General features: G+C 41.5%; 1 protein-coding gene and 3 long non-coding RNA genes across 5 annotated transcripts; 3 read left to right on the plus strand and 1 right to left on the minus strand.

Moving 5' to 3' along the window:
- The first annotated feature begins 10 nt into the window (after window positions 1-10).
- LOC134180459 (uncharacterized) lies at window positions 11-1,728 on the plus strand. Its single transcript, XR_009970004.1, has 4 exons — window positions 11-198; window positions 273-346; window positions 1,354-1,475; window positions 1,543-1,728. It is a non-coding gene; the product is annotated as an uncharacterized LOC134180459 (long non-coding RNA).
- Window positions 1,729-3,549: 1,821 nt separating this feature from the next.
- On the minus strand, window positions 3,550-9,620 carry LOC134180319 (uncharacterized). Its single transcript, XR_009969966.1, has 3 exons — window positions 9,433-9,620; window positions 9,285-9,358; window positions 3,550-3,887 (listed from the first exon to the last, which is right to left on the minus strand). It is a non-coding gene; the product is annotated as an uncharacterized LOC134180319 (long non-coding RNA).
- A 26-nt stretch (window positions 9,621-9,646) lies between these two features.
- On the plus strand, window positions 9,647-12,037 carry LOC134180320 (uncharacterized). Of its 2 annotated transcripts, XR_009969968.1 has the most exons (4): window positions 9,647-10,021; window positions 10,080-10,172; window positions 11,591-11,651; window positions 11,708-12,037. It is a non-coding gene; the product is annotated as an uncharacterized LOC134180320 (long non-coding RNA). The 2 variants fall into 2 exon arrangements; XR_009969967.1 differs by lacking the exons at window positions 9,647-10,021; window positions 10,080-10,172 and having other exon boundaries at window positions 10,567-11,651.
- A 2,319-nt stretch (window positions 12,038-14,356) lies between these two features.
- LOC134180307 (kelch-like protein 5) lies at window positions 14,357-16,242 on the plus strand. The gene is made up of 2 exons (XM_062647434.1): window positions 14,357-14,446; window positions 14,684-16,242. The coding sequence occupies exons 1-2, from the start codon at window positions 14,374-14,376 to the stop codon at window positions 16,066-16,068; spliced, it is 1,458 nt and encodes a 485-aa protein (XP_062503418.1). The 5' UTR covers window positions 14,357-14,373; the 3' UTR covers window positions 16,069-16,242.
- The last annotated feature ends 7,294 nt before the right edge of the window (window positions 16,243-23,536 follow it).

Raw genomic sequence — 23,536 nt, forward strand, 5'->3', positions numbered from 1 at the left:
GGGGGCAAATTTTTTTGGGGGTCCACTTCACACACACATCCCGGATATATAGCCCGGATAAGTTTAACTTGCACGTGCACGGTAGACCATTCTCACGTGCACGCATGGCTCACGATCATGATTTAGTAGTTCGAAATGTGTTGTTATGCTAACAGATCGTGGGAATTGCGCTTTCTCTGCGAGCAGTTACCACACTGAGTAAGCAACAGTGACAGTGAAAGGAGAGCCCCAATACGGGGAATGTTGGTTGCTACAAACCGTTTTCTTTGCAGAAATCGACTTTCTCGAGAAACTGTTGACTCCAGAAAAGCTTTACGTGATGCAGTTATTATACAAGACGGCAGAGGTTTGTACATTTTGCTAATTAGTTGATAGTAGTTGATGAACTAATTATTAATTTATTAGAATAAAGTATTTAGTAACATTATAGCACAGTTTATGTATTTATGGTAGTATTTTTAACCTTAAATATGATTTAATAAATAGTAATTTATAATTTATAAGTGTATATACAGTAGTGGACAAAAGTATATGCTGGGCAAGAAATTTCAAGGGTTTTTCAGTATGTCTCTATTTGGGTGGAAGCACAAAATACTAATAAAGCGACTTCTTGATCAATGTTTGTCATGCAATGGCAAAATCGAGACTAATTGGTATAGAATTGAGTCTAAATCAGTTGGTTGTTGCAATTTAAGATTATAGTTACAACCTAGTTAAAAGCCGATTAAGTTTACATTACAACTTATCAAAGCATATTCAATGCAAACAATATTACAACCTTTGAAAACAAACTAACTTATCCATTTGTGATCACATCAGCACCTATTTCCATTCTGTAGGCCAGAATATGATGAAAATCAACAAAAAACCTACCCGGCAAATACTTTTGTCCACTACTGTATATACTAGTAACTATTGCAGAAGAACCTGTTTATTAATCATGTACTCTGCTGTTACCGCAATTAATTTGTTTGCATAAGAAATGTATGGCAAACAGACAGAATTACAGGAAGTTGTTGATCTGGACAGTCTGTTGCCACAGAACACAGTTTTTCATTAGCCTAAAAATACGTAGAATCAATCCATGATCCATTTTAACAATAAAATTAAAACACACAATGAAGATGCCTATTTTTCTAGTGGGTGCACAGTTTGCTGGACTTAAAACAGGAATGACTTGTTCTGAACACTCATTCTGAACACACTAACTACAATCTGTTCCTCTCTTTATATCAAGGAATATAAGCAATCCAGGACATTTGTTTTAATTTATATGGTCAATAATGATTGGTGAATAGAGGTTTAGTATTAGATGTTGTATGTGATCAATATTATTGATTTTGTTTGTTGCAGATTCTAGATGAGTAACCTGGATAACTTCCATTATTGCACCTGCCAGTAGTCGAATTGCATGTGTGGTTTAGGCATAAGTCATCTGCGTTTCAATTAATTAACATTTTCTGGATCTCAATAAGGTACTTGCATGCAATGTCTCAGTTGTACGTACTGCACTTGTAAGTCAAAGAAGGTTTGAATTTTTAGTTCATCTTTCGAGATTCTCCACACAGTTACACAGAAAGTGCCTTTTCTTCAGGGAGCTACCGTGACCATTTTTCTGAAGAAATGAGTGCAACTAAGTTTGTATAGCTGCATTGCATTTTGACTCGTAGAGCTTTAGCTATTGTACTTTGTAAATTTGATAGATTATTTGCTGGATCTTTTGGCAGACCAGCCATGCTGAAAGAGATTTCTGAATAAATTTGCATACATCATATGTATATCTATTTGCCATATATCTATAATGCTCACTTGAATGATCTGTTGTCATTCATTGTGTCCCTGGCTGTTAGATTGGGAGTTGCTCTCAGATAGGGTTTCATGTAATTACATTAGGGTTAGCTGTTAAATCAGTAATCTTGGTTTCAAAACTTGATAAATAACAAAGGGCGGTGTTTCTTTACTATGATGAGATGGAGCAGTTGATTATGCATATACGTTGTTAACTAAATACCTCACAAGTCACTTGGGAAGTAAGAGATCATGTCTGCTTGTTCATCAAATGTATGACTTACCACTTGAGCTATTGGTCATACAGCGATGTATGGGAATGTTTTTGCACATGCCACAGCTGGTTTCCCCAATATAGGTTCTGGCTTTTGATCAGTCTTGTGATAAAAAATATTATTTATATAAGTAACCGAAGTTTCAATGACCTTCAATCTATTACAGTACACTCACACTCTACTATGGTCTACCGCAACTGGGAAAATGACTTCAAATTCAAGGTTCAAGGTTCAACATTCAAGGTGTGCGTGTGTGTGTGTGTGTGTGTGTGTGTGTGTGTGTGTGTGTGTGTGTGTGTGTGTGTGTGTGTTTGTGTGTGTGTTGTGGCTGTAACTCTATTATGAGAGTTGTTTATGGTGAGTGGAAACATCTGGGACTTTCGGTTGGAAGTTCAAGTGTGGGATGAGCACTGGCGAGCAATGTGGTGTCGTTGGCAATGGTCAATCACTAACGGGTATGGTAGCTTGGCTGGAAACTCTGATCATGAGTAGCGCTGGAGCCATGTATATATATATATATAAGGCCTACTAGCGAATTTGGGGTTTCCGTTTTTTTATCAGTGTAGACGTTATGAGAGTAACCATCTGCACGTGCTACTTGTTTGTCATGCACGTGCAGGTTTCATTTTCTCGCGCCAAAGCTCTCCAGCTAAGTGTGCGTTTAGACCCGTCTGTTTCTTTCGCGCTCTTTTCAAGTTCGCGACATGTTTGACAATTTTCCGAGCTCTTTTCTTACCGCATTCAAGGGCAGGTGAGATACTGAAGCCGTACTTATGCACACGTACGTGTGTGTACTACAAGACGCTCTATCTGCACTCATCACGTGTACTTCTTTTTCAACGCACCTAGGTCCGTTAGACACCTAAACAGGCAAGATTGTGCGAGACTGATCTTTCCCAATGTGAGTCCAGAGAAGGGCCAGGTGATCACTGTGCCCAAAGACACTCACTTCAGCGACCCACACAGCAGCCCAATGATTCCTAATGCGTCTGTCTGCAGAAATCTGGCTGGTAGCATCAATCAGGAGGCGGGAGACAACACTCAAGCTGGTGCATTCTTATTTGGAGTGTTTGACCTTGAGGGAATTCGAGAGTTTTTGGCAATACATGAAGCCAAATCCATTGCCTCACAGGTATGTACGTGAAATTCATTAATTAATTAATTAAATACTAGTAGTTTGCTAAAGCACACTTGTAGCAGTTCCATGAAAGAGTATCTATAGCAACGTTGTACACACAGAAATACAACACAGGTTGTTATTTTATTTGCAACTCAGTACTATACCGATATGCTACAGAATGTCATGAGTGCTCAGTATATATATATATATATATATATATATATATATATATATATATATATATATATATATATATATATATATATTAAAGAAGAAATAGTTGTGAGGAAAACATTGTCCAATTTCAGGGAACAGCGCTATTATAGTGCAAAATTAATTTGTGTGATATATGTGGAATAGCGATGAGCTTCAATTGCACAAAACCTGCATGATTCCCTCCACAATTTCCTCTTTTTCACAGTATCTTATAGTATACTATGCTCAAACTGACCACAAATGGAACTACGTATATACAAGCACAAAACATTATCATGTCACTTTCTTCAACATCTAGAACGTACACTGTTATATCCAACTGGTAATGACTATAACTGGTTAAGATTGAGTTATGCGTATAAAGCATTGTAAACTGGTAAACAAACATCAAAAATCTGGTAAGAAATGTCACAGCAGTCACTAGATTTTGCTAGAGAGTACTTTGACATGTCAATCCCTGATCCACCTTCCAATATTCTTCACACATCCTATACACACAATGCAAAATATTAAGCATCTCATTCTTCAGATAAATTTGTGAATCTCTTTGAAGTTTCTATGCAACGTAGTGTTCTGTCTAAGTGACTAGATGATTTTAGTTAGCATTTCATGCCCCATTTAATTATGAGGTTGTACATTACATGACCTAGTTACTTGTAATCACATGTACCACATATCCTTGCTAAGTACCTATAGCTAAAGCACGCTTCTTTTAAAGTGTGCCTACACTATTTTGTTTAGACAGTGTAGATATTAACCAATATGCATGGGGATTTGTTCCTGTCCAGAATACCACAAATTATATTAGCTCACCACTAGTCATGTTAACTGAATTCACAACTACAAATGTTGATTATTAATACTCTGCCACTTAGCTGCAGTAAAGTAACAAAATACTTTGAGTTGAATGAGTTTGTTCATTAATTAAATGTCCATACTCCTGTCTAAGTATTGTCCTCCCACAGGTTATTCAAGAAGACAAGTGGTTCAACGAGGTCTGTCACATTCCTGACACTTTGAATCTTGAACTCTTGAACTTGAGCAAGGTACAGCAATTTCAACAAATTCTGTCACACAAGCCAGCCTCTGCTGTGGCATTTGGTGACGTGACTAGCTACCAAATGTCTAGACTGGCATGTGACAGATGGTTGCCTGATACACTGCTTGAAGGTATGGCATCGCTTCTCAATCGCTCGTCACAAGATTGTCTTTGCCTTGTGCTATCTGAAGTTTGCAAATTCACGTTGAACACATCCATAGCATTAGCTCTGAACAACAGAAAGAAGATTAGACTTATATTCCTGATTGTCAACGTACAAATTGATGCCATAACTGGATCTTCTGTTGCATCAAATACATTGATGAGTAGGAATCATTGGACAGTGGTTGCTTTAGATTTGAATTCAAATGCTTCCTTCTATGGTGACCCATTGGGATACCCAGTTCCTAGCAACTTGTTGGTAGAACTAATACAAACACTGGACTATCTAAGCACTGCCTTAGGTGAAAGAGTGGATATTCATGATTTGATTCCTATGCATAGGCCGACATTTGACAAAGATGGAAAACATGCATGCTCACGGCATTGCAAAAATTTCCCAATACAAACATGTTCTTCTCTTTGTGGGGTTATTGCATTTGTTTTTGTGGCAGTTGCAGCATTTTCTCCAGAGAATCTGTGGGCATACATCTGTTCACCACAGCTGTCCTTCTATTGTGACAAAGCAAAACTCAAACTTTACCTTCAACCAAGCCATTATGCTCACTACCTAAGGAATACCTTGGCAGTATGGCTGCTTTCTGATCAAATTAAAATTTCAAATATCATAGATAAGTCCATACTAGCTGATGAAAACCTGCAGTCTCAGCAAATCCAAAGCCACCATCTCAAGCAACCTGAACGCCGGAAGCTTTGCTTAAGTTTGAGTAAAACATTAAAGACCAAAGTTTCAGGAGAAAAATGCAACTCTTCAGCAGCTTCACCATGCAAAGCAACTACTGATCAGCCCTCCTGCTATATGCTTGACAAAGCAAACAAAGTTGGTAGAAAAAACTTCACTCTCGCTAAGGCCGTTTCAGCTGCCAAGAGGAATCCTTTCTCGTCTAATGTAACCTGGTGCACTTCTAATGAGAGTCATTCACAGAGTACAGAAGCTGACAATGTCAGTGAAACCTCCATGCCTGCCGTAGAACAACAGTCAGTTTATGTGAAGAGATGCACTTTAAGCACAGACACATTTCAACAATTTCAAACTACCAGTGAAGCCAATCTAGAGCACTCACTTGATGCCAAACACAAATGCAAATCTGATTCAGGCCTCCCTACCAGTATTATACCCTTGCTCCCTCAGCAGTACAACTATTTTGTTGACTCCTATTGTCAGCATGAATCGGAAAGCTTCCTAGGAGCTGAAACAAGCAACTTTACTTTAGAAGCATGGACAAGTGCCAATTGTGAAACTGCAGCTGTCCAGTGGATTAAACATTTTGAAGAGGTTTCAAAAACCACCTATCGAATCACTACTGGTTTCAAAGCAAAAGGACGACGGCTCCTTTTTAAAACTGTTCGTCATTGTCATCATTACAGGAAACAGAAAACTCTGTCACAAATGTCCACAGAAAGCAAGTGTAAACTAAAGAAAACCACCATACATTGTTCCACACGAGACAAAAAGTCAATGTGTCCTAGCAGTTTAATAGGTAGGGTATACCCACCTGAGGCATCTAAAATCTCAGACCACCCTGAATATCCTTGCCTTATCAATCTGAAGTACACGCATAACCACCCGATCCACAGTGGCCATGCGCTCAGCTTTAGACCAGTCACAGAAGCTGTGAAAAAAGCGTACATTAGTCTCTTTGAGTCTGGCAGTTGTGCTGCCTCTGCAAGACATGAATACTTGACCCAGCTCCAACTGAAGAGTGATCCACGAGAAGTTGAGAGCACTCTTGCAGACAGAGCCATAAACCCAAATGTACAAGACGTTCAACGCCTATTTAGAAAATGGCAATCAGACAACATTGGACCAGAAAATGGAGGGGCTATGTTTGAGCGACTGCTCGAAGAAGCACAACGATACAACAAGGAACATGAGAAAGAGGGTGGGCGAGTATTTCTTCAACCTTATGAAGAAGCAGCTGCAATGAATACGGATGAACCTAAACCAAAGACCAGAAATACTGATGCCATGCCCTTCCTTTTAGCTCTAGTCACTCCTCTCATGGCCAGAGTCCATGAAATGGTCACACAAAGTGCAGAGCTAGTCTTTTGTGACTCAACAGCCAGTCTTGATAACTTGAACACAGCTGTGTTCATACTTAGCTGCGGCACATCAGTAGGAGCTCTACCACTTGCTGCAGTTATGACATCCAGTGAAGATGCTGTTACCTTGTCAGCAGGGTTTACAGCACTGTGCCATATACTGCCCAAGTGTGCATTTTTTGGAAGAGGCCCAAATCTTGGACCACTAACACTATTGACAGATGACTGTGCAAGCGAACGGATTGCTCTAAAGAGTACATGGCCTCAAGCGGAATTACACCTATGTGTCTTTCATTTTTTACAAAGTACATGGAGATGGCTTTGGAGCTCAAATTCTGGTATCTGTGGCACAGACAGAATTACCTGTATGACACTAACAAAACGACTTGTTTATGCCCCAAGTGAGCAAGCATTGACTGAAATCAAACGTGAAGTAGACAAAAGCCCTTTTCAGACATTCAAAAAGAGACTAGGTGATTATTGGCAACGAAGGAAAGAATGGGCTGTGTGTTTCCGAAAGAACTTTCCCACACGAGGCAACTATACTAACAATTATTCAGAGGCTAGCATACACATCATAAAAGACATCCTTTTCCAAAGGAATAAAGCTTGGAATGCGGTACAAATGTTCAATCTTCTCACACAGACTCTCGAACTGTATTACCAGCGACGTTTAATATCTGTTGCCACAAACAGATTAGATCATTTTGTCTCTACAAGATTTACTGTGACAGGAATGAAAGCACACACCATTCCATCTGACGACATTGTCGCAACAGATGACCCAGACGTTTATACTGTTGTGAGTCAGTCAGACAAGAATAGAACGTGGATAGTAGACTTACAACTGGGTGAGTGCACCTGTCCCATCGGAATGCAAACTCAACCTTGCAAACACCAATTTGCAGCAGCAATGAAGTATCGCAAAAGCAGTGTCAATACTATCCCAACGTATTCGCCTCAAGGCCGTCAGCTTTTTGCAGCAGTGGCATTAGGACAACACGGCCAACCCATTTCCTTTTACAGTAGTGTCCACCAAAGAGCAGAAGAAGAACACCTAAAGTCTCTTTCAATCAGTGTGAATTGGTCTGATAAAGATATCAAACGTTCCTTTGAAAAAATTGCTCCTTGTTCCTGTGATACAACTAAAGTGGCAACTGTAGCTGATGACAACATTGATTTTAGCAATACATTTCAAAGAGATCAAGCACAACCAATTAACACAGGAAGCTATGAAAAGTCAAGGGACGTCATTGAAAGAGTACTACAGGTCACTAAAGATATCAAGGAAGGGCTGCATGAAAGTCATGTCACAGACAGCTTCATAGTTGCAGTAGAAAGGTTTTGTTCCAATTATTGGAAACTACGAGGCAAAGGAATCCATTCACCTGGTAAACAGCAGCGACTGCTTTCTGCTCTACATATGTTTGGTAAAGAGGTGGGAGTCAGAAAACAAAAGAAAAAGATTCGAGTGCAACCTACTGCTGTAGCTAGACGACACTTCAAGTCCTTTTCTACCCATCCAGCATCAGCAGGACGTCCAAGTTTGTTCATGAAAGCCAAAGCTACAACCAACATATTCAACAGAAACATTATCCCCAAACGAATCCACCAGAGAGCAAAGAGAAACCACAATCTGACAATAAGTTCGAAAACAAATACCCCTAATGCCATCTAAACTGTACAAGGATACAAGATTTTTTGAGTTGAGTAAACTGTCTATGTTCATATTCCTTGATATAAAGAGAGGAACAGATTGTAGTTAGAGTGTTCAGAATGAGTGTTCAGAACAAGTCATTCCTGTTTTAAGTCCAGCAAACTGTGCACCCACTAGAAAAATAGGCATCTTCATTGTGTGTTTTAATTTTATTGTTAAAATGGATCATGGATTGATTCTACGTATTTTAGGCTAATGAAAAACTGTGTTCTGTGGCAACAGACTGTCCAGATCAACAACTTCCTGTAATTCTGTCTGTTTGCCATACATTTCTTATGCAAACAAATTAATTGCGGTAACAGCAGAGTACATGATTAATAAACAGGTTCTTCTGCAATAGTTACTAGTATATACAGTAGTGGACAAAAGTATTTGCCGGGTAGGTTTTTTGTTGATTTTCATCATATTCTGGCCTACAGAATGGAAATAGGTGCTGATGTGATCACAAATGGATAAGTTAGTTTGTTTTCAAAGGTTGTAATATTGTTTGCATTGAATATGCTTTGATAAGTTGTAATGTAAACTTAATCGGCTTTTAACTAGGTTGTAACTATAATCTTAAATTGCAACAACCAACTGATTTAGACTCAATTCTATACCAATTAGTCTCGATTTTGCCATTGCATGACAAACATTGATCAAGAAGTCGCTTTATTAGTATTTTGTGCTTCCACCCAAATAGAGACATACTGAAAAACCCTTGAAATTTCTTGCCCAGCATATACTTTTGTCCACTACTGTATATACACTTATAAATTATAAATTACTATTTATTAAATCATATTTAAGGTTAAAAATACTACCATAAATACATAAACTGTGCTATAATGTTACTAAATACTTTATTCTAATAAATTAATAATTAGTTCATCAACTACTATCAACTAATTAGCAAAATGTACAAACCTCTGCCGTCTTGTATAATAACTGCATCACGTAAAGCTTTTCTGGAGTCAACAGTTTCTCGAGAAAGTCGATTTCTGCAAAGAAAACGGTTTGTAGCAACCAACATTCCCCGTATTGGGGCTCTCCTTTCACTGTCACTGTTGCTTACTCAGTGTGGTAACTGCTCGCAGAGAAAGCGCAATTCCCACGATCTGTTAGCATAACAACACATTTCGAACTACTAAATCATGATCGTGAGCCATGCGTGCACGTGAGAATGGTCTACCGTGCACGTGCAAGTTAAACTTATCCGGGCTATATATCCGGGATGTGTGTGTGAAGTGGACCCAAAAAAAAATTTGCGTGAGGGGCGGGAAGGGCGGGGAGAAAAAGCGGTCTGGAGACTACGCTGTTCAGTCTACGGAACTACCTCTCGCGTTATGTTCCAAATGAAGACCCGGATAATCCCTATCCTTCTCTAATGCCAAATCCCGTATAACAGGACCTGGCGAAGTCCCTACTTCACGGGTGATGAACACTCTCAGTAGAGCCTTCCTTCACCAGTTGCTGTCGTTGGTAGTGAAAGGAAGTCTAGAGGCGTCGATTTGACAATGTAGGGCGTGTGTCAGACTGCTTGACTTCGTGGAAAGACGGCGAAAGTTGGGGTGATTTGTCGCTGTGGCGACCGTAGCGCCTCCCTTTGTCAATTTTGTCCACGGAAAGGCCCCGGCCAGCAACCCAATGTTGATCACCCTACGGTAGCATATACCTTTGTCGACTGTTTGAAGGAGTTCGAGCTCGACTCTTCTCTTCTAGTGCACAGAATAGGATGAGGAACATGGCGCTTAGCGACCGGAAGTTTGTGGTTTTCAAGTCGTCGTTATTGCCCGGTGATTCATCGTTTTCAAGGTATTCACATTTTTTTGAATTTGGTAGGCATTATAGCATGCCATCGTGGCGTTGTAAGGTGCTTGGTGGTGATTTCAGGTACTTGTGGGATAATTTATTGAGGCTTGTCAACGCGTTACGATGTGGGAGCCCAACTTTTGAGCCTCCCCTGCATTTTGTCCAAGGGTCAGAAGACTAGTTAGAGCTCTCCTAGTTCTGTTCAGATGTAAATCTTTTGTTTACCGCTAGTCTTTTAGAATCGTCGTCCTCTGGTAGTGTATAGAGTACTTAGCAATATCTGCATTTCGCCTTGCATGCCAATTGTTGTAGGCGGGGCATACACAAGTTAGTGCTAAGCTTTACCAGCTGCATTCTGTGCCATTGTGCACGTGGGAGCGCTGGCAATTGCGAATCGTGTGTACTCCGAGTCGTCTTCAGTGGCTGATTGGTCTGTTTGACACACTGTAAACACTACGGCGGCGGTGTAAATAATTTCACTGTTTGATTGTATACAGGTATCCTCCTGTCCATCTCCATTGCTTGTCGAGGAGTTGGTCTCACAGTGCTCTTGATTTGTTTGAGGCATTTAATGACTTGAAAGTGGTGTGGCTCGTTGTGCGTGTAGCAGCCGTTTTTTCTCCTTATTTTTGAGAATGAGCAGAGAAAGTTCCGGTTTCACTCCACAGTCAAAAAAGGGTAGGAAATCTTTGCTTTGCGCTGGCCATGTGTGCGGATCTTGCCAGGTATGGTTCCAACTAGGTAGCCCGTCGACTGTTGCACATCTTCACAGCAGTGAAGACATTAGACACCCTGCGACTGAGAAAAAAGCACCTCAATTTTCTACTTACCTTTCCATGGGCAGAGACGTCCAATTTCAATTGGGCTCTGACAGTTGCCTCTGTAAGGCGTGCTACACAGATTGCTTGAGGCATGCTCCAAAAATGATAGAAAGGCCAAGATGGCAAAAACATAGTCAACTATGGCATTGCCCCTTGTGTGATAAAGAGTCCGACAAAGATTGCATGTGCAAAGACATTTCTTCTTGGCACCTTCTGTCTGATTTAATAGATGCACAGCCAGAAATGCTGAAAGTCTATTTTAATCTGCATGTTGATTTTGATTCATGACTTCGAAAGATAAAGCTTTATTTTTTAGTTATGGGTGATTTCTCATTGCACATGTGCAGTAAACGTATACTGTAATCTGCCCCATGTGTTTGCCCTACTGAAGTTTGAATGCCCAGTTGATTTCGCACCGAGGCATCAGCACCCCTGGTGCTATTACTATTAGCACAGGTAATAGGTCTTGTGGACTGTTCAAAGACTAGACAGATTTGGGTGGGTCAATGAAGTCCCGGATGTTGCATGGCAACACATCAGATGTGTGACCTGCTCCTGTTTTGCTATGAAAGTCTCATTTGTTACTGTATTTATTCAAAGGTTGTGTGTGTTGACCTGACCGTCTCTTGTGTTTATATACTGTTTGACGTTGACACTGCTGGTAAGTACTTTGATCAAATGTCAATAGCACTGTTGCCTAGAAATGTTCTGTGGCAGGCAGCAGATCCTTCCTGAATTGGCTCATGGTCACAGCACACAACTGAAGCTGCACAAAGGGCAATCACTGTGAAGATTCCTAGGTCGACAGCAGAATCAGTAGGACATGCTTTACTCTGCGTAGATCACTACGGGAGACTACCTGTTGGGGTGTGGTGCCTCCAAAGAATAGAAACTTGTCCATAACTTTCTTACGCAGGGCTGTGGAAGAAAATAGAAAATACTGGACTGTCGGCAAGGCACTGCCACTGTTAACATACAATTAGAATTGTCGCTGTCTTCTACAATTAAGAATATACAGACCTGTTGTCTTGTCTGCTGACTACAAGATTATGTAGTGGTTCTCCCTAGCTCCTAAGGTTATTCTTGCAGCTGTTTGTGGCCTCTTATGGGTCTGCACATTACTCCTTATGGCTCTAAGGTACAATTTGCTTCTTAGTGAGACTTTAATTAAACAAATACGTGCACGACCACAAGATAGGTACCTTCCTCTGTTGCTGCTAAGTGTTCATATCTCCTGGCCACTACTTAACAGTAAAGGACAGCTCTCCCGAAGAGAGATACTGTCCTTGGCATGCCTATAAATTGAACTACTCTTGAACACTTCTGAGTATCCATTGTTCTGTTGAATGCACTTTGTGCTTTCTCCTCTTTGTCACTGGATATGGTTCAAACCCAAGAGCAAGAGGGACAGCTATAGTGCTGAATCATTAGAGGTTAGTCTTGTAGTTAAATAGCACCATTTCTTTCCAATCCTACTGAGCTACTATCACAAACAAAAAGTGTAGCTAAAATTTTGTACTTCTGTAGTTAACCCTGTCAATAACATATCACCCACTGTATGTAAGGTCTCCTTAAGTACTAAATATAAAACAGCAGTCAAATCATCTGTAAATCGTGTCTTTCTAGCGATTTCAGTGGCATCCGGAATTACCCCGCCCCCTCTAAACAATAGGCCGCCGCTATCTGCTTTCTGTCTCCACAACTTTCGTTGCTCAAGAACTGTCCGCATCCACAATGGTAGAGCAGTAGAAGAAGAACACACTGGTATAAGTTTCTAGTCAGCACGCGCCGCAGTTACCGAGTAATGTACGGGAAGTACAAGTCATCCGAAATTACCCCGGATTACCCTAGTATCATGATTTACTTCTTCCAGAGCTCCCTTCTTCCAATCTTGATGTCTTTTTGTCCTGGTTAAACCAGGCTTGTTGTTGTGGACAGCGTGAGCTACGTCTGAGACACCCTACAGGTTCTTCCCGTTAGCGGTGTACATTTGGCCAACATCCCGCCCCCTGAATGGGACCTCGTTGTCGAATCTTGCTGGAGCAACCACTTGACGCACATGGTCGTGTTCATGACAGTTCGGGACTTGGAGAAACAACGCGTCGTGTGTTCGGGCGGCCGTGCCAAATATACGGGAACTTTTGAAAGATAAAAGGATGGCATGTTCCGTAGACTGTGTTGTAAGTGAGTTCGAAAGTAGGCGTAACGACTTAACTCGTTATTACGCTAAACAAGTCTCACACTTATTAGCTATAACAATCTACTTACAGTGATTTGAGAAGCAGTTGTTGTTTACTAGCGCAATTCATGTCATCTATGGCAAGCAGTCTGCTTACGCCTAGAAAGTCTATCTTCACAAGTGCAGAATTTGCGACAGTAAGTTTACGTCAGGGCGCGAAAAACACAGCTTGTTTGGGAGCAAGCAGGAATTCCACATTACCAATTGCAACTAGACGACTACAAAACGTAAAGAAAAGACAGGATTTTGCCTTACCACTGAACTACTGTGTGAGCTTCGTCCACTACCACGGCCACGAACCGCTCTCTCAACACATTTGCCTGTAAGGCGCATCGCCACTCGCGTGAGCCGACAAGCACTTCGGGGCTTCCATAGACATAGGGGAATTTCCCTACCTTGATAGCAGCGTCTGACGAATCCGACTCACCAACAAAGGCAGCTGTAAATCCTTTGCGCTTTAAAATAGCGACCTGATCTCTCATCAGCGACTTCAATGGAGTCATCACTAACACCACAGGATCCGCGGGATATTACCGGAAGCCATTGGCTGCAATGTTAGTCGGGCACAAACGTGCGGGAGAAGGTGAAAATTAGCGACTTCCTAAAGCCCATAGGAAAGCACGCAAAAAGACAAGGTGGCGAAGAGATAGCATCTGCAGTGGCTTCAAATTCTGCACGCCAAACAGAGTCAAAACGCTGGACACGGCAGTTGCAATGGCTTCATCGTCAGGCATTGCTTGGAAGTCATCCATAACTACCAGACAACAAGGACGGCCAGGCCACTCGTACGCTCACACCCTAACACCTTAACAAGCTGTAATTGCGATCACTTACCTTATAACCTCTTGCACCTGCATACGCAATAGCATCGTCCTACTGCGTTGCTTTAGCATTCTCATCACCAATTGGCCGTCTTCCTGAAGGCGTGGGTTTTGATTAGCGCGGTTGCAATTGAGCGAACAAGAGCCCTCCTCTTCCGAACTAGGTTCGATCGGCGTCCCCAGACCGCTTTTTTCTCCCAGCCCTCTCACTCGCCTGTCCCGCCCCCTCACGTGCAAAAGCGGTCTGGCTCCGAGGCTAATCCAACCTCATCCCCGTCGACTGATATCAAAAGGGGTGGAGTTTGGCTAGATGTCCTCTTGCCATGAATGAACAGCAGAGCCCGGCTTCAACGTCATCTTTGAGCAACGACAAGGACTCTTCTAGTTCAGCGTCTGGTAAGTTGATGCGCTGTACACATGTAAACTAACAGGAGCGGTGGAGCTAAGAGGATGAGGGGACTCGGAGACCCCAACTTTGAGCACAATCTGTGTTTTTGTAAGCGACCTCGTAGCCGATGTCTTTTCATGCCTCGCCCCCAACTTGTGAGTCGCTCCGCCGCCCCTGTTTAGTACCGTGATATCATAACGATTTGTGTTTACCTACATTACAATGGTGATTTTTGGTTGTTTCAGATGACTCAGATGATCCATATGATTATAACAAGTGTATGAGACTTTCTTTCCCCTCTACAGTCATGCAATCGTGGAAGTCTTTCTACCGCAACCAGGAAATGGTTGATATCACTTTACTTATTGGCGGTAGCAAGACAGAATTCAAAGCTCACAAAGTGGTGCTGTGCGCACACAGTGACGTCCTAAAGAAAATGTTGACTAGTCCAATGAAGGAAGCTCGAGAGAATACAATCAAGTTTCCTGAAGCTGATGAAACAGCATTCGGAGCACTTCTTGAGTTTTTCTACACAGGAAATGTTCCAGTCGACAAACCCTTCATATGTCAACTCATAGAACTTTGTGATTATCTTCATATTCCAAATCTCAAACAACATTGTTGCACATGGTTGCATAAAAATCTGGTAGCCGAAGATGCATGTGAATATCTTATGTTTTCCACCAAGCCGTCAGCTGATGAGCAGCTCTATAAAAATTGCTTCCAATGGATCGAAGATCACGCTGCTAAAGTTCTCTGCACAGATGGTTTTGCAAAGCACATGACGGCAGAAGAAGTACAAAAGATAGTCGCTAGTAACAGCCTGAATCTAAAGGAAATTCAGTTATTTGAAGGATTTAAGCGATGGATTGAACATGATGTCTCAAGACGAGAGGATGGTAAAGAAATAGCAAAATTTCTGCGCTTGCCAATGATGAACGTAAGCGATTTGATGGGCTGTGTGAAAGCCAGCGGTCTTGTCCAATCTGATGCTATACTTGAGGCTCTAGAGTCGTTGCTGCAACCGTCGGTTGACAATCCATATGAAATCAACTCACTTCATGCCAATTTACGTGTGCCATCTGCACGTCTTGCAAGTCTTAACTCTCCTTTCGTGTGGAAATCTTCTAAACCTGTCTCAACTGAGCGTACAATATCTAAATCTTTCAACCATACTGTTGTAAAGGGTTCACAAACATTGATGACAGCTGAACCGTTGCCAATCCCAAGTTGTGTACGTATCCAGCTTTCCACCAAATCAACACTCAATCGAAGAGCTACTTTTGGAATTGTGATTGTGCCTCGTGACACAAATAGCAAACGACTTACATGTGGTTTGAATCTAAACGGTTCTACTCTCAACACGTTTCCTTTGCCCAGCTCTGTTTTGATTCAAGCAGGATGCATTATGGCATTAAAATTTCACGTTACCACCAAACACATTTGCATACACCTCAATGGCACTCCAGTAACTCAAATAGACTATACAAAACTTGCTGGCTCGCAATTTCTTAGCCCAAACGATGGGAGGCGCGTGTATATTATGGTCACAACACATGAACTTCAAGCTCCAGCAAACATGTCAATGAAAAGGGATGATGGTACTCGTTGTGAATGTGAATCGAACTAATGTGTCTACGATATTCTTTTGCTAGCTAACACTATTGTCATGACATGTTTCGCTAGCTAAGTTTCCTAGAATATGTAGGACCTTCACGTAGCAAATTTTTGATGGTCAATTCTCTAGTTTTGCTAAGCATGTACATATATGTCAATAACGTGATCAGTTAGAGATTCTAAAATCAGAGGCGTATACCTGCATGGTGTCTATGGGCCGATTTTTCAGTGCTCCGTGCAGTCAGTCCAACATGCTCTATATTCTAATGAATTTATTTATTAATTGAGCAGGTCTATTGGAAAACATTGGCAAATATATGCATGGTATAAATGTAATATACTGGTCAACACTGCACGTTTAATACGTGTCAAAGAGTCTTGGAGTTTAAATCTGCTTAATTAACTCTACATCTGGAACGTGCAAGGTGGCGGCTGCTGCTGCTGCAACAAGTACATGCAGGCGCGGATCTGCCATACAGCCTAGACGTGCCCGAGCACCGCAAATTTTATTTTTGGGCTCAGTTGTGGCATTAGCGGTTCCAGTATGCACTTTCTCGGATCTCCACGTATGCGCATGCGTATCTATAGATATCTACCGCAACTACTCACGTGATCACGCGATTTCGATTGCCGCCGTGACAACTAATTCCGAAATTCTCTTAACTTTCTGTTAACTGGGCTGTTTGAAGTTTACTGTCAGAATTAGGAAAAGTCACAAGCCAGAACAGTGTCTGAATGATGATGAGCTATCTGACAGAAGCGCAACGTTAGCGAGAGGACTAGGTAAGTGTTTTCTGTACTAATTTTCTAAATTTTGCAGTCAGGGTTAGTGTGTATGTGTGTGTGTGTGTGTGTGTGTGTGTGTGTGTGTGTGTGTGTGTGTGTGTGTGTGTGTGTGTGTGTGTGTGTGTGTGTGTGTGTGTGTGTGTGTGTGTGTGTGTGTGTGTGTGTGTGTGTGTGTGTGTGTGTGTGTGTGTGTTGTGTCCGGGATCTTGTATTCCATGATGAGGGTTGAAGGTTCGATCCTGGTGGAGGCAACACTGTCACAGTTTCCTTGAGCAAGAAACTCACCCACACTTGCTTCTCGACTCATGAGTATAAATGAGTACCTGGTCATTGACTGGGGTAGACAAGACTGCTGGCTTGGCAGCAACATCATGCAGCAGACGGGTACGTGTGGCCTTGACGTCCAGTCCCAGAACTGTGCCATTGTCAGTGCCCCTGGATGACTCTGACCAAGCTACAGGTGGATTGTAGCGCTGGCCCCATGACTCCACGTAGCGCATGGAGGCCCTGTCTCTAGAGGCAGGGAGAGCTACATCCACAACTGACCTCAAGGTCGATGTCGAAAGACGTGGAAGGCTTAACATTTGTCCATTTGTGCGTGTGTGTGTGTGTGTGTGTGTGTGTGTGTGTGTGTGTGTGTGTGTGTGTGTGTATGGCGTGTAATCAGTGTCAAAATTACGCCGGTACCTTTTGCTTACTAAGGTTGGTCGTAGACTCAATGAGGGTGGTCGTAAAGTCAATGAGGCCAGTCATACATTCAATGAGGTTGGTCTTACACTCATCGTTGGTCATATATTCAACGAGGTCAGTCGTACCAATATGTCTTTATGTGTGGAGTTGGATCCAAATAACATTTTTAATTAAGCAATATTAACTAACTATTTAACCTTTTCAAAGATTGTCACAATGAGTAGACGTTTACATGTGCAGTATTACTACTAAATATGCACACTTGCGACATGGTTGTGGGAATCAAAGAGATATGGCTATATATCCATGTTGTCTGTCTGGTGTTAGAAGAGGATAGCATCAATTATCTACCCTAGAACGCTGAGAATTAGGCAACTACCATATATGTTCCAATAGAGTAAGTATATTTATCCAACTTTCTACAACAGCTGTAATTAATAAGCTTGTGACGCTAAAAGGTAAGTCTTTCTACCACTATCACTGGCTTGATATTATGTAGTTTTAGCTCTAAATAATGTGATAGATATTCAGGTATATAAAATCATTTTCTGACAATCAATTGGGTGTGCAAACTACTGCATTTATTTAATTGTTGCTTTAAATTAAATTGATTCAACGATGACTGTTAAGTTAGCTGATGCTTCCTATTTTACCTGTTTATATATATATATATATGTAGTGCTTTTGAATATCCTTTTTTGGTATGTTCATAAAATACTTCTTAATGCATCATAAGCTATATGGTTTGCCTAAACCATATGTAAAATCTGAAAGCAATCGATCCTAACTTTTTCTAACACGAGACAGACAACATGCATAAATGGCATCTATCTCTGATTCTCACAACCATGTTGCAAGTGTGCATGTATATAGTACGTAGTAATACTGCACAGTAAACATCTACTCATTGTGACAATTTTTGAGAAAGTTAAATAGTTAGTATTGTTTTAAAAAGTTATTTGTTTGAATCCAACTCCGGACATGAAGACATTTAAGTACGTCCGACCTCATTAAATGTAAGACCGACCTCATTGAATGTATGACCGACCTCATTGACTTTACAGTCGACCTCATTGATTTTACGACCGACCTCATTGAGTCTTCTACCGAACCTCAGTAAGCAAAAGATACTACCGGCGTAATTTTGACACTGATTACACGCCATGTGTGTGTGTGTGTGTGTGTGTGTGTGTGTGTGTGTGTGTGTGTGTGTGTGTGTGTGTGTGTGTGTGTGTGTTAGTAAATTTTGTTTATTTATTTTTAACTCACTACTTGATTTGTAGTCGTTGTATACTAAAGTTGTATAGTTAGAATGGAAACATTGTTGGGGCAAGCCTCAGTGAGAATAGCTACAGTATATAAACACAAACTGATTTTGTACAACTCTTCAAACCAGATTTGTTCAAACCAGACGTCGATGCTCGTTTGGACAACATGCACCTCTATGAAGTGCCGGTGTAAATTTCTAGATCTTTGTGAAAGCGACGTGTTCTCACATCTCACGTGATTTAGTTGAATTTTGGGCTGCAGTTGTCAAGCCATCTCTACAAGCCTGTTTCAACATTCTCTCATTATTGTTAGGTCCGTGGAAATGGCATGCAGCAACCTAGAGAGACATACAGTTATTACACCTTTACATGCATTGTGACATGACAAACCATCATGTCTGTGATTGGCTCAAAATAGATGTCATTTCTGGCCGGTCGGCCCAACAACATACACAAATCTCAACACAGCAAACATAGAAAGAGTCTCACCAAGGCTTGCCCCAATTATTTTGTATACAATCATCCAAATTGCTCAACTATAATTGCACTGACTCAGTCATTCAATTGTATGAAATACCTGCCTGCCTTTGACTAATAATTTACAACAATGGAATGACTAAGTTGGATCATCAGTTGGCTTACTTGAGCAATTGGTTGGCTGATTTGGATAAGGTACTAACTGTGTGCAAAATAGTAGAGTACCAGCAGCTATATTTTAGTACGGAAAAAGTGACTAGGTAAACACAACAATTATTATTGCTACAGTGTACCTAGAATCTGTGAAACATAACTTAATTAAATAAGAGACCAAAAAAGACAGACGAGGAAGTGAGATAATTAACTATCCTTCACTTTGCACAACAACTAGTAGGAATGATTGCAACATTTAAATGTAGTAAAATGGTTCATTAGCCGGCATTCTGATGGCGATCATCTACACTTTTCTGAAGCCAGTGAATTCGTTTGGCTCGAATCTTTCGTTTTGGCATAACATACTGATCTTTAAATACTGATCTTTTATCTCTTTTTTATTTAGATTATGAACAGTTTGAGACAACAATGGTCTTCCTGATTGTGTAGGACGAACTCCTCTTTGCTTGTTGCCTTTTGCTCGTCGACTTATAGCTGTAGGCTGAACTTGAATGTGCTTTCGAGTGCTTTTGGAAATCATTTTTCCTTTTCTAAAATTAAAGAAAGCAGATATGACTTGTGGCTTGCTGTAACTTGCATGCTTGTTTATGGAAATTCCTGTCATTGTCTTGTATTGCTTGCAAAACTTTGACACTGCAGCAGCAAATGTTGTATCTCCTGTTGACAGTATATTCCTAACATGACTGTTGTGAGATCACTTATGACATTTTCATTGCTACTGGCTATGAACTGATCATGTGGTTGTGCTGTCATCAAAATCAGTGTCAATATCCTGATTGTCAGATGTTGGTGTCACGCTTTGAGTACTAATTGAAGTTGTACATTCAATACTCCAGCCATTTTTCGTCTTCCAATCTGGTTCAATAGTCCATGGGCCAAGGTCAAGAAAAGGCTTCAGAAAACAAGTCCCATTCCACCCTCGTGAAGACACAAGTTTCTTATCACCAAATGATAGACATGTCCAAGTACAGCATTTCTGCACTTGTCCCCCGTTGCGAAAAGTGTCCGTTTAGCTGTAATTAAATATTTTAATTTAAGCAGCGCCGACGGTCCGTTGTCCGAGGTTGCACCATACGTAGTAGCATTCAAAAGACGTTTGCGAACTAAGTAAATTATTTTCTACACCAAAGTCAACCCAATATTGCATTTCTAATTTAGTAATACCACATTTCTTACATAAAGTCTCAAAATCGGCAGCTATATGTCGCTGTGATACTTACGCTGTCAGTCCCCCGTCTGACGATACGCTGCTATCTTAACTTAATTCTCAGCAGTATCATCACAATCACTATCATCATCGTTGTCGTCGTCGCCGTCGTCATCATCATCAACAGGAGCATTATGAATATCTACAGCATTGGTGTCGTCCTCTCCCCAGTCACAGTTACTGCAATTCTCGCATCGACAGATTTCTGTACACTTCAGTTCATTTTTAAAACAACCGCAGCGATTGCTGTTGCAACCAGTTTTGCAGCTGCAGTTAAGTACTTCTAGAATTGCATCTGGTGCTGGGGGCTGGCTCATCCACTTGATTTCTATTTTTCCTGTCCATACACAATCCAAACGTGTCCATTACAACTTCCGACGGCAGGAAAGGCTTGGAGAGCAAGTTTCCAAATGTAGGCTTGGTAGTTGGTCCGTTTGACGTGCAGTGACAGGGCATCGCCTGTTGGGGGAGATTCTGGCATGCAGGAGCCTTAGCACAAAAGATTTTGTACCTTGCTTCATTAATAGATGTACAGTTCTGTTGTCCATACAATCGACAAACAAACAATTCGCAACTTTTTTGAGTGTCTAACGAGCATTCAGGCGCTACTCCTAGTCCTGCCATGCCTGCCTGAATTGTACGATCTTTTATTAGAATTTCAAAAGACCGCTTTTTGCCTTTACCATAGAATGCACTCGTAGTATCGCAACCAGTAAATGCATGATATCCTGGAAGAGAGTTGCATATTTCTGTTCCAAGCGCGTGGGCTAGCCTCGACAAATGCACGAAACGCCGCCGGTCCTTGGTACCCGTTAGTCACAGTAACTGAACATGACGAAAACCATCCAAAGAGGCTGCATATATGCCAATGACAGCAACGTCAGTGTCTGGAGATTTGATGATGGTAGTTGATTCTCTAGATTGTGCAGCGTGCGCAGCGTGTAGGAAGAGTCTTGTGTCTGCTTCCTCATGAGAGCACGTTATCTCAAGAACCTCTGACGGCGATACCTGTTCACCGTCGGTAGATGTCAAGCGGACACAACCGGTTCGGAACAAACGTAAAAATTGATGTTTTTGAGCATCCTACTGTAGCAAGAAGAAGTCCACTCGTTTATTAAAAAGTCCAACAGAGCACTCTTGTTGTTTCCAGAGCTTAGGTACTTCTTCCACTGCTTTGGACATCGCTGAGACGCATTAATAATATGGGGAACAATAACGCCGGTAGAGGCACGCTTGCTGCGCTCTGCGTCTTTGATGGATACAGATGGATAGCGATCTATGACAAAGTCAACACGAGAAAGCTGATCGTGGTCACGAGTGTCTAATACTGAGCAAAGAATTTGAAAAGCAAGATCTCGAAAAGTGCCTGTAGGTCTAGTAAGTGATTGAATGGTAGCCATTGCGTCGACTAGCAGTGCTGCTCTGCCAATGTTTTCTACCGGGGAGCCATAGCTTTCCAAGAGAGGCAGTAAAGAAGACTTGGTTGTTTTATTCAAATTACCTTGCGGTGAAGCCAAACTCAATGGCAGTGGACTTAAGGAAAACGAAAGGACCATCCGCAAGTCAAGATTCCTACTCGTCGAAATTGCCAACATTCGTGAAAAGAAGCTTTTGTCAGCCTTTATTGCTCCATCACGAGAATTAGCTCTGACTGTGACTGTCTTGGCCATCGATGAGAAAGTTTTCAGCTTCAACTTTTGCAGCTTGTCAAAAAATCCAACACTGCCACCACACAAGCGTTCATGAACAAACTTCTCGGCGTGTGTGCTTCCTATTTGGTACGCTTGCAAGAGGTCGTTCGCGACGTCAGGTGGAGCCATTATTCCAGATGAAATGTTCACAACGCAGCTTGACGCCTCAAATGGGTTAGACCAACATTCAAGCGTACCAATTACACTCTGAACATCATCTTCGTCTCGCTTTATTCGCGTCAAATCTTTGTGTCGTTTGCTTCTATCAGACTCTTTTGAAATGCCAGCCAAACTGTGGCAAGCCGCAGTTATGGCTGCACGGTCATGTGCTGTGGCGATCCATCTCTGAACGGCTCCGCATCTCAGACTACTACCAATAACTCCTCCTTTGGTTTTAGTATCGCCATTTAGAGATTGTTCAATGGTCATGTCAACAGGTACTTGTGCGAAGACGTTATGAGATCTTTGGACAGCAAACTCTCCTGCTTCTAACAGAGCGTGCGCATCCGGATGAGTTTCTGCAAGAGAGACCATGTCGTGCCAGATACCGTGAGATACCGACAGTAGTTTGTTCTGTCGTATGCAAACATCCATGGTATCATGTCGTGAAGGCATTGCAAGTGGAGAGACCAGTATCCAATCCTAGTGGAACGAACAAACTGCAGCAGTAGTTCAATCATATAGCAGTACGACATCCAAAACGCTGCCGTCTGTCCGTGATCAGAATCGGTGAACTTCATGTACGCAGATTGTATACATTGAAACTGTTTTGAAGACATCATTTCTGCATAATTGGTCTTCGAGGGACTCGGTCGTAACTGTTGCAGTGACGGAAGCAGCTCTAAAAGGGCCTGTCGATCGGGTAGGCTAGTAGAGTCTTCAAACGCTTGCCAGCTTAAGCGTTGAAATGCTTCGTATAAGACTTTGTGGACGGGCCTAGCACGATTGTAGTGCTTTCCCGATAGTACACCTACACACAGATTAAACAATTCTTAATAGTAGGATAATCTACGGAAAAGCCGTGTTATCAATTTTTACCATTTACGGCACTTGAACCAACCAACCCAGATTCAGTGACGATATCTCTAAGACCGGGGTCATCGTACCTTTTACCTATGACAGCTAAATGCGTAGTACAAATGTGGATTGCCCCATCCTTAGTGCAATTCTCTTGTAATCATCCGGATT

The sequence above is a fragment of the Corticium candelabrum genome, chromosome 5, assembly GCF_963422355.1.
Source record: "Corticium candelabrum chromosome 5, ooCorCand1.1, whole genome shotgun sequence".
Lineage (NCBI taxonomy): Eukaryota > Metazoa > Porifera > Homoscleromorpha > Homosclerophorida > Plakinidae > Corticium > Corticium candelabrum.